General features: G+C 39.8%; 1 protein-coding gene across 1 annotated transcript in view; it reads right to left on the bottom strand.

Moving 5' to 3' along the window:
* The window catches only part of negr1 (neuronal growth regulator 1), a gene marked incomplete at both ends in the record, with an annotated part of 129,774 nt that extends 126,974 nt beyond the window's left edge, over positions 1 to 2,800 (bottom strand). Inside the window, one exon of the mRNA XM_079221033.1 lies at positions 2,631 to 2,800. Coding sequence (XP_079077159.1) covers positions 2,631 to 2,800 — 170 coding nt within the window. The remainder of the gene's footprint in view (positions 1 to 2,630) is intronic.
* Between the last annotated feature and the right edge of the window lie 8,019 nt (positions 2,801 to 10,819).

Consider the following 10,819-nt stretch of genomic DNA (forward strand, 5'->3'; position numbering starts at 1 on the left):
AGAATGCTCACATTTTTTAGCCAGCAATCAGCTTAGGGGCACAGCAAAATTGCCCTCTAATAGTCCGGGGTCTTGACAATGAGGAAAGTCAACAAATAGGCACTGTTTTCTGCACCGAGTTCCTAAAAGAAATGGTTCATGTGGTGATGCCCAACTCCTAAGACCAGGGGGGGAGTGGGAAGAAAGAGGGACAAAAGACAGAGCCATGATTCCTTGTGGTTTGAGGAAATTACTATACCAAGACAGAGTAGGCCTTTATCATCACTTTGGTGTGTTTGCAACTAGATGTGATCCAGAGGGGCGAGCAGAGCTGTTTAAGAGGTTTACAATCTCTCTTAGGTCAACAGGTGTGAGTTCAGCAATGTGATAACTTCACAGTGGCGGCATTCACGTCGGTGAAAAAAAGCCAATGAATGATTACAGTGAGTGCTAATTGGGGCTGTTTGGTATACCGCTTTCAAATTTCCATATGGTATGAATTTTTCATATACCGTCATACTGGTGGTGCATAGCCGTGACAACTGTTGTCGCACTTTGGCAGGCAGCAAAATGTAATGTTCACAGCTCACCGCTGAGGACGCAGCAGTCGGAGCTACTTACGCGTCATGGTTATAACTTTAGTCATGGTTATAATTTTAGGGATGGTAATAACTTTATAACAACAATTAATAACCCATAACTAACGCTCTTTAACAGCGCAAAACACCACGCCACAACGGTGTGTGGTCCCTCCACGTTTAGCGTCCTAACACCCTCTATGTACCAAAGTACAAACAGCTGCTGGCCAGTTGCGAGCGAGTTGGCGTCAATGAATCTTTTTGGCGTCAATGAATGAATGTGTTACTCAAAAAAGTACTGTGATATACAGTGAAACCGCCAGAATCTTACAAAATACCATGATATTAATTTTTGGCCCTAGTGCTGATTAACCCATTAATTAACTGTAAGAAAACCTGGCAATGACAGCATCTTGAAAATGTTTTCCCGATCCATTTCCTAGATGGCATTTACTGTGGGGATGACCCACTTATGGAGAGTGTTGCCTTATTTAGGGGTGGGAGGAAACTTGTTTATTGAGCTGACTCATCGCACACGGATAATCTGTGGTCCAATAAACCATCAGGATTCAGGCAAAGCTTCTGCCACTGATCACAGCCAACCCAGATTGACACAAGGGAATTAGACGCCCTCTCTAAAGAGACAGTCAGGGGTGTAAGTCTCTTTTCAGGGACGTCCCTTTAGGACATGGAGGAAATAGGGGGAAAATTAATGAGTACCCCTTAGCTGTTGCCAAGGTATTTCTGCGATGAACACCTACACACTTAAACCACACTCATTGAAAGGCACTCACCTCCATACAGCTACTTAGGACGACCTTATGCTACAGAAACAAGTCAGCTCTTCAGCATTCAAGTATGAGACAACAATGACTAAAAGCCAAGCTGAGTGGAACTTCAGACAGTTAGCTGCTCTGTATTCAGGTCCATGCCGAGCATCTCTCAGAGTCAACATCACAGAATTCATATTGAAATGGGGCAGGCCTGCCCCCTCAGCCTCAGAGCCATCACAACGGATATTTGATATTGGTAGAACAAGATATTATCACAGCCATCCAAAGATTTGCATCATTTTTCTGTGTTTTGCATAGTTTAGAAGAAATGAAATAGACAGATTTGTTTGCAATGTAGCCTGGAAAGAAAACTGCAAAAGTGGTATATTGGACGTTTTGCATTAAAAGTACTATTAGTACTTAATGTACACTATTGCCAATGTTTTTGATGATATGCCAATGAAATAATATATATATATGGTTATGAAATAAATAATGTAAAAAAGGAAAACTCCTCAGCGCACTGGTCCAAACCACGCCCATGCCCAGTTGATTCAGTCCTTAATGAGCAGCTATCTTTGCAGCTGGCATCGTACCGTACGTGATGGAGGGAAGACGGGGGAAGATGGGGGAGAGTCGCGTCACTGCCATAACTCGATTCTGATAAACAGCGACCGACCACAAATGCACTCTTCAGCCTCGTTTTTTAAACTGCGACATCACACAACACATGCAGCCAAAGTGACAGGACAGCACTGAGAAGAAGAAAACAAGCATTGTACGCTCTGTTGTGCATCTCCGGTTCCTCTTCTAGCACTCATAGCGTTTAAAACTGAGGGACACAGACAGCACCACAATGAAACCCCTATATGTATATAACACACACGATAGGCAGTGGCGGGCTAGTTTTCGTTCATTCAAACGATGTCGTCCCACCTGCGAGCTGCTATAAAAAACAAACACACCACATATAAGCACATTGTCTCAGTTCACGGGTGTACACGAAGGGCAAAGTGTGTTGGAAAACTTTGCCGTAACGAGCCCGTTACACTTGCCGCAACAGCGGCGTCCTGCGTAGCCGCCGCGGCTCTGGCAGTCCCCCTTGTCAGGCAGAAAACAAGGACGGGATGGAGGGAAAATGGCCTATTGTGCGTTTATAGCAAGCGCTGTGCGATAGCCACTGTTTAAAAGTAAGTTAACAGACACCTTTAAGAAACGAACCGGGCGTGTGAGACCGAGTCCCGACAGACAAGCAAGTGTGAGCGGGAGAAAGTGAAGTTGCGTTAGCTTGTTTTTTTACCTCAGGAGAGCCGTGTCGCCTTGTCTGCTGACCACACTTTCCACCGAGGAATAGTCCACAGTTTGTCCGGCGGGCAAACATGACGGAAGCACGCAGCACAGGCTGAGAATTATCGCAGTAAGCCACTGACCAGAGACACAAGCATCCTGCACCGCAACCATTATGTCCATCACGGCTGTATTTTTGAAGCCGCTTTTCCCCAAGTCTTCGTGTTGCAAAACAAAAAACAAAAAAAACAGGCGAAGAATCAGCTTTAAAAAAAAGAACGACGCTTTATTTCCACACTTTTCCTTCCTCGGAGCCCCGTAAAGAAACGGTCCGCCGTGTTAGTTTCCCAGGTTTGGGTTTCGCTGGATGTAGAGCCCACTGTGCGGGGAAGTGTGCTCTCCAGTGGCTCGCACACCATCTAGTGAGGAAACGCGATGTAAAATGGGAGCAGACCTAGAAGCAGACAACCCCCAGGCTCTGATCCTGTTGCCATGCGGCCGTTTCCCGGGCAACCCGTTCCCAGTGGCTCGTGATGGAGCAGTAAAACCGGAAGGTATTGATACACAAGAACAATTAAAGATATGGACTGGAGAGCCAGCTCCTGTATTCCACCACAAGGAAATGAACAATCTCAGCATTTGGAGGTAATGGAGCTTTCTGATGCTGACGCAGGTGTGTCCCATGGGAAAACTCTTGAAAATGGACTATAACAACATGACAGAAAACTGATATTCTGAAATGTGTAATCATTTATCCTACGACTAAAATGTGTACTTTATGGGAAATGTAAACTTTACTATGAAATACGAAAATACAATTAAGACTTGGGAAATATTGGAGTGATATTTTATTATGCTAAAAAAAACGATCACAAAGAGAGAGAGACACATGAGACATACAACGTTAGTTTTACAGTCGTAGCCCGCTGACACAGGTGTGTCCTATAGGAAAACTCTTGGAAAATGTACTATAACAACATGACAGAAAACTGATATTCTGAAATGTGTAATAATTAAAACATTCATTTTTAATGTAGTAAAAATGGTGTAATAATTCAATTGTGTAATAATTCAAATCTGAAATATGTAATAATTAAATTGTGTAATAATGTAACATATGAAGTATGTAATAATTAGAGTGATATTTTACTATGCAAAAAAAGCAACAATCAATTCACTCACACACACACACACACACACACACACACACACACACACACAGTAATCACAAAGAGAGAGAGAGAGACACATGAGACATACAACGTTAGTTTTATAGCCGTCGCCCTCTGCTTTATGCCGCTCTAAGCCTTTTGACTTAGCCTACATAATACTTAACAGACTGTACAGCCGTAACCATGGAAATGACATACATTTCTCTGAGGTGACATGTTGGCTGGCTCCTCTGAGTTCTTGCAGACTGGTTTATTGTTATGAACATACCATTAACAAAACTTCCCTGTGGATTTTTCACAACAGACGAAACCGAAGTGTCTGTCAGTCAGAGCATGTGCTTCAAATTGACTCAGTTTAAGATGTATAAATTGGTACTGTAACAAGTAACATCTCATCCTATGTTACAGATGTGGTGTTGTTTCAATTTTTTTATTTGTCGTTTTTTTCATTTTCCAGTTTTGAGTTTATATCCGATATAAAATATGTCCTATTCTTTTCCTCTGCATTCTATATACACTCCACATTCTTATATATATATATATATATATATATATATATATATATATATATATATATATTTTGTTTTATGAATTTATCCAGGAGGATCAATGTAGTTTCATGATATCTTATCTTAAATTCTTATCTCACATAACACAGACCCAGGATTGCAGTTTGTGATGTTATCAAGATGCACTGTCTGGAGCTGCTCCATTGGAATGAAATGGGGTGAGTGGACTACTGAACGCTTCGCTTCAGTTTTTACACCGAAACTAGCTTTAGAATACTGCCTCGCCTTTAGTTTAATACCAGCAAAAGGAATCTTGATCCCCCTGAAATTCATTTTGGGTTCCGTGAGTGTACTCTTTCCATCTTTGGTTATTATGTATCTGAGGAGATAAATTGTTTAACGCAGTGATATGAGAGGGTAGGAGTTGGGACACATTTCTATTTGCAGGCCTGGTTGTGACAGAGAGCCAAGGAGCTGGTTTCCAGAGGTTACAAGGGACGTTTCACTGTGTTGGAAATGAGTCAACAACCAATCCTCCATGACAAGCAGCATTAAAAGAGGGGGAGTGAAAAGTTCATCTTGTCACAAAAAAAAATCCAATTTGCATAACTGTAGCTCCCGCTACTGTTAATAACTGTGATAATGCCATCAATACCAATACGTTACCTTTGCTTTTGTGACAGAGGTAGTTTGGGCTGAGAGTGTAAGATATTTGCATCTTTCTCTTGTCAGTCACAACATAGACTTTTTATTATTTTTCTGTATTTTTGCTGAGCCTTTCAAGTTACCTCAGAAAATGAACCTTCCCATGCATGAAAGCTATAATTACAATGACTCCATTTTGAGTTAGTGCACTGTGCAGAGGAGACTGGCAGCCTCTAATATTCAACTCATAATCACCTCAGGAATTATGAACAAGATGAAAGAGATCAGGCACTGGACTATCACAACGTCTGAGCTGTTTTGAGTAATGGATACCTCAGACATTTCCTCACAGTTTTCATAACCAGTCTTTTCAAAGCCAGAATGAAATCAATGCATGCAATTTGCTTTAATAGGGAGTGAATGAAGTGACACAGAAAAAACTTGCCTATTTTTCTCAAGATTACAAGTTTCCCCAGTATATATACTTCACAGGGTTATCGGCATCTTTAAATGTGAAGCAGAAGAATGCCCCTGTTTGTGTGTCTGACTGTGGTTATTAAGATGGTCTGCCGCATTAAAACTGCAGTTATTCTATTAATTGTATGCTAACGATGTGGCAAAAACCATTGAATATATGTTACCCTATTTTGACTATTCTGAGTGAATGATGAGCTTGGACCTAAATCATTTGCATAAATCCTTTATTGCTTGTTTCCCTGTCTTATTGCATGTTGTCACACTATGGTGCTTTATACACAATACCAACCTCAGTTTATGGGGCTAATGTATTAACCTGAGTGATGCAGTATGATGAAAGCTATTGTTTCCTAAAGTTGGTAAGTGCATGGTCATTTTTTCTGTAATAGTGATTTGGTTGGCTATTATGATAATGGATGACATCCTGCAGGGAAATGTGCCAATCGATCACAGCAAACACCAACATTTGAATGCTGAGCAGTTCTATTAAATGCACTCCTGCAGCCTGGCTTTACGGGACATAAGAAAGATCCATGAGGGGAAAATGTAGGGATAACCGTTCTCACATTTTAGCTGAAAAAATACAAACGATGTATTTCACTCAGTGAAACGCTTACAAAGCTTGATGTTGAACAGCCCTTCCATCTCCAGCTTTGAAATACAATTAGTTTTATGTTTTATTTTGTATTACTGGCTAGTATTGAGCAATTATAGGTGGATAACTTCTACTTTTCTATAGACTTCAACCAAACATGTAACGATTAATATCAACATTGAATTGACACCTTCTCAGCTATGACATTCAGCTTTGAAAAGAGGCTGACCTCACTTTCTAAGAAATACAAAATAAGCAAACTTTGATGCCTTTGCTTTTGCCTTGAGTTCTTCACATACAGAAATCCATTATGGTATAGTTCAACGACTGCACTTGTCTGACTAGAAAGTAATGTAATACATTTCTCAAACTTTATCTTACTGTCAAAGTGCACAACATAGATATTGTGAACAAAACCCATTTTGAATGAACTCTGGAGTTTGAAACATGTAGCCCTCCAGCGGTGATTTATTTTTGACCCGTTCCTTTCTTTGCATTTCTTGCACTGCCCATGTGGGAAAAAACCTGTACACTCATGAGTCATACCTGATTTGTATGTTCAGGCATCACATACCATATTGAGAGGCAACACTGAGACATTGCAGACATCTTTATAGGATATAGTACAGTTTCTTGTTCATTCTCAATGCTTAAATGTGGAACAGCTGTCTGCAACAGTTGAGTGTCCAGTTGGCTGGATGCACAGTGGTCCGTGGTGTATTAATATGCTTTAGGCTACATAATAATGAGACTCTGGGAACTATACAATGGATGAAGCCACACGTGAAACCATCACAAAACTAAAGTGATAATTTACTGAGCCTAAGCAGAGTTTTTTCTATAAATACTGTTTAACAATTGATTATTGATAAGTCCCGCCCCCCACTGCCACTCCGTCATGCTGTCAGAGCTATTATGGAGCCCACACTGTCACTAACTGTACTCACCTCATACATATTATGTTATTTTTTGAAAAATGATTCAAGAGAGAAGCAGACGGCAGGGTATAATATGCTTTTGAAGGACACATCCAAGATGTCAAACTGATTCAGCAGGGAATACAGGTTAAAAAGATAAAGATAGATCTAAAGCCGACAGATCACAGTTCAAACATGAACCACATCCCCTAGCGATCAAGATAGAAGACAATTAAATTAAGGAGCAACACTTTTCCAGTAAAGCCGGGTAGGTCTTTGTTCACTGGTACGATCATTAAAAAGCCAAAGCATCATTATACCTTCAGTAGCTTTTGTAGAAGTGCCAATGATGGTTACTGATGTGCTGACGTACTCTGCTAATGTTAGTTCCACAGGTTTGCCCTTCTAGAAATCTCCTTAAGTTTAGACAACAAAACCTTCCTGCTTAGGTTGAGGAAAAAAAACATGGTTTTGGTTCAAATAAACCCTTTCAGAAAGCCCTGAAGGCAAACTTCTTGTGCGTTATAGTTTGGGACCCGGGTTGGAGCTGGCCATGCAGCCTGTAGTTGAAGGGTGGGGCAAAGGGTACATTTTTACTTACACTTGTAAATGTCATTAGTAATAAATAAGCAAGAAATACATAATGATATTCAACTGGAAGGCAGACAAAAATCCAACGACCTGATGCGATTGATGGATGAAATATTTTCATATTAATGGGCAGTGAAATAAAAGTGTTAAAATGTTGTTGTTGAAAATATTGATTTGTGGAGCTTAAAAATTGTCCATGACATGATGCGAGGCATCCTAAATAATGAATTACAATTAGAAATAAATTCCATATAATTGTCACCTTTTACTCCTCAGAATGTTTATTCAAGTCGTCACACTGAAATATTGTAATGAACAAGTTATTTGTTTGCATAGCAGTGTAAAGCATCTAAGAACCTCACTGTGTAGGGAAAAAAGTGTAACGCTGCCTTCCTGCTCCCTATGTTTCCTTTTTTCTTCTGTTCTGCTCAAACACCAGCCACAGGCAAAGCAGCAGCTCCCGTTTGTTTTCTTTGGTTGTGTGAGCTTGCATGGCAAAGCCCCCCTCTGTATGTACCAAAAAGTGTGTTGCACAGCGTAAGTGTTTCATGTCTTTGCCAAGATTAAACACTTTAAACAGCTTCCTATGCATTTATTTGAAGAAATCATCTTAAGTGCAAGTCACAATATAATCATTTACAATATTTTGATACAGAGTCTTGAGACTCAAGTGTCTACATTGTTGAATAAAATAACGGTTCTGTGATTATTTTGTGCAAATAAATCTGTCATTTAAGAATCTGTTTGAGCAGAATATAAAAGGCTCTAATGCAGAAGGAAGTCATATCTGAGTAATCACCAGACAAGTACTCCTCAGTTAGTTGTGCTTTAAATGTTCCTCAGTATCTCTGAATGGATCTCAATAGACTTTGAAGAGCACTTTTCAGATATGTGGTGATGACTGGCGTAATTCCATCTCTGATCATGAAAATATTTTGAAAACATTTTTTTTTAAATCAAACTGTATCTTTTTTATGCATAATTTGTTTGCATTATTTATTTAAGTTGCATCTCAGAAAGGGAAAACACGCAAGGGTGATTTTTGGCACTGGCTATGCACCTGAGTTGATTTGATTGCCACTCATCAGGCTTTAATCTTCATTCTTTATTATCATCTCAATTTTGAACCCATTCCTGCACCGGTCTGTGGGCACAACGTGCACCATAACAATCGCCTTCATTGAGGCTTTCGGCTCCAGCAGAGGTTTTTTTGACTATAGAGCCTGTTGAGCCTGGAGGCAGTGTTTATATTGCAAATAGCAAACCTAGCAGCAGTTGATTCTTTTATGGGAAAAAGTTTTTATCAAAACAGTTTTCCTCTCTTTGTTGCTACCTTAGTTCTGCTTTCTTCGTTTTGACTTAGCTCAAAGTTCCTGGTGCAGCGGTGAACATTTTGAGCCTTCAGTTAAATGAGAATATCACATTTTTAATATGCCACTAAACACACTCACAACTAGGCTTGTTTGAATATTGTAACAAGAGGGAGTGTGTCTTTCATAGTCAATTTATTTTGAAATAATAAATGTTCCCATTGTACATTAGTAAAATAAAAAATGTCCTCTGAGGTTTTGAAAATCAATGTAGACATCATCAAATAACCATATACATGTACTGTAAAGGAACCATAGAGTGTATGAAATAGAGACGTAGTCTCCATGACGTCACCCATACGTTTTCCAAGTGAGGTCGTGAAGCTCAAAGTGGGTGGCTCCGGCCGTCGCCATCTTGGCAGTGAGGACATAGCCTACCTCTAAAATGGGCAAAGAGGTTTCTTGTCGGTGGAGCTGAAGCATCACAGGTGACACAGCAGAGCAGAAAGATAGCAGTTTGTGGCCTGAGATGGCACCCACCTGTGACTCAAAGAGGCAACAAGCCTAATTACGGGTTTATTAGCTATAGAGACCAAAACCGTGTTTTGTATCAAGCATTTTACTGAGGGGGTCTATTGAGAAAGGCCAAGTGGCCATTTGAGGAACTGCAGTTGTTTTTCTCAGCATTTCTCAGCAATGGAGGTTGCCACTTGGCAGAAACTTGTAAACAAGCATGCACGTTAACCTGCAAATGCCCCAAAAATAGGAAAAAAATAGTTTTGTTCTTCACTTTAAACATTACAAAAACACAATTTGAGTGTATGTGTTGTAAATAACGTCTCGTAAAATAAAATAGCTTAAATGTCACCAGCAAATTGAATTTGCTATTAATCCTAACAGTGAGAGTGACCTTTTAAGGTATTCCAAACAACAAGCAAGGTAATTAAAGATAATCACTGAACATTGGCATCTTTTAGGGGGGCATCACGTTTAAGGTGAAATCAAGCCGAGACCAGCTGAAGTCAAAACGTTTGTCTTAAGCTTTTGAATGTCTTCATTATATATAGATAATGTTATTACGATACAAAGGACCAAATCTATACCTTCAAAACCATCAGAACAAAATAATATTAATAGTGGTAATAATGCGTTGAGTAATGAGTTTTTTCTGTGACCATTCCAAAGAAAAATGTATGTGATAAGAGGGACTATGTTTGAATACAGCATATGCATTGAGTGAAATGAGAGAAAACATATTACCACAGGGGATTATTATCATTCAATACCAGACAGCAAAATATAGCTCTTGCATAATAGAGCTCAAGTTGATTACCAAAACTCTAAGTTTAGCAGGGGCTTGATTTCGATCTGATCCTTTATGATTGTAACATGCAAATGTACGGTTTATGAAGAGAAGTGACCAACGATTGGTCTCACAATTCACTTCAAGCCGTGTGGCATCAGCCTTTGAACGTGGCCCTCGAAATATGCATTGGTTACAATTAGAGTGTGTTAAGCGACTGCTCTTTTTGGGCCAATAGCGTGACCTTCACACTAGAAGATGGGTAGTTAATTTTACATCTCATTGAGAGTTCAGTTTTAGAGCTGTGTGGCTCCCCTGCAGACAGCTGTCATGGAAAACTGGGATCTTCATAGCAGAGTTTAATCTGTCTGACCTTCTGGCAGAGAGAAATAGATTACCTACCACACCTCCAGAGCTTCCACTCTAACTACCTGCGTTGTCTTATGCATACCAAAAAGGACATCACACTGGTTGCTCATTAGTGGCTTTGTGTACATCATTAGAGGCATTTTGTTTTTTTTTATCAATATGAGAAACAATGAAGTCCATCTGTGTTCTTTAAAGACAAGTCCATTCGGTTACTGGATGAACTTGTCTGCATCTGAACAATTGCTAATCATTTGGAAATTAGCACAGGAAACAGGAAAAAAATGAGTATGACTAGACTCCGCATATAGCACAGA

Source organism: Taurulus bubalis (genome assembly GCF_910589615.1).
Source record: "Taurulus bubalis genome assembly, chromosome: 7".
NCBI lineage: Eukaryota > Metazoa > Chordata > Actinopteri > Perciformes > Cottidae > Taurulus > Taurulus bubalis.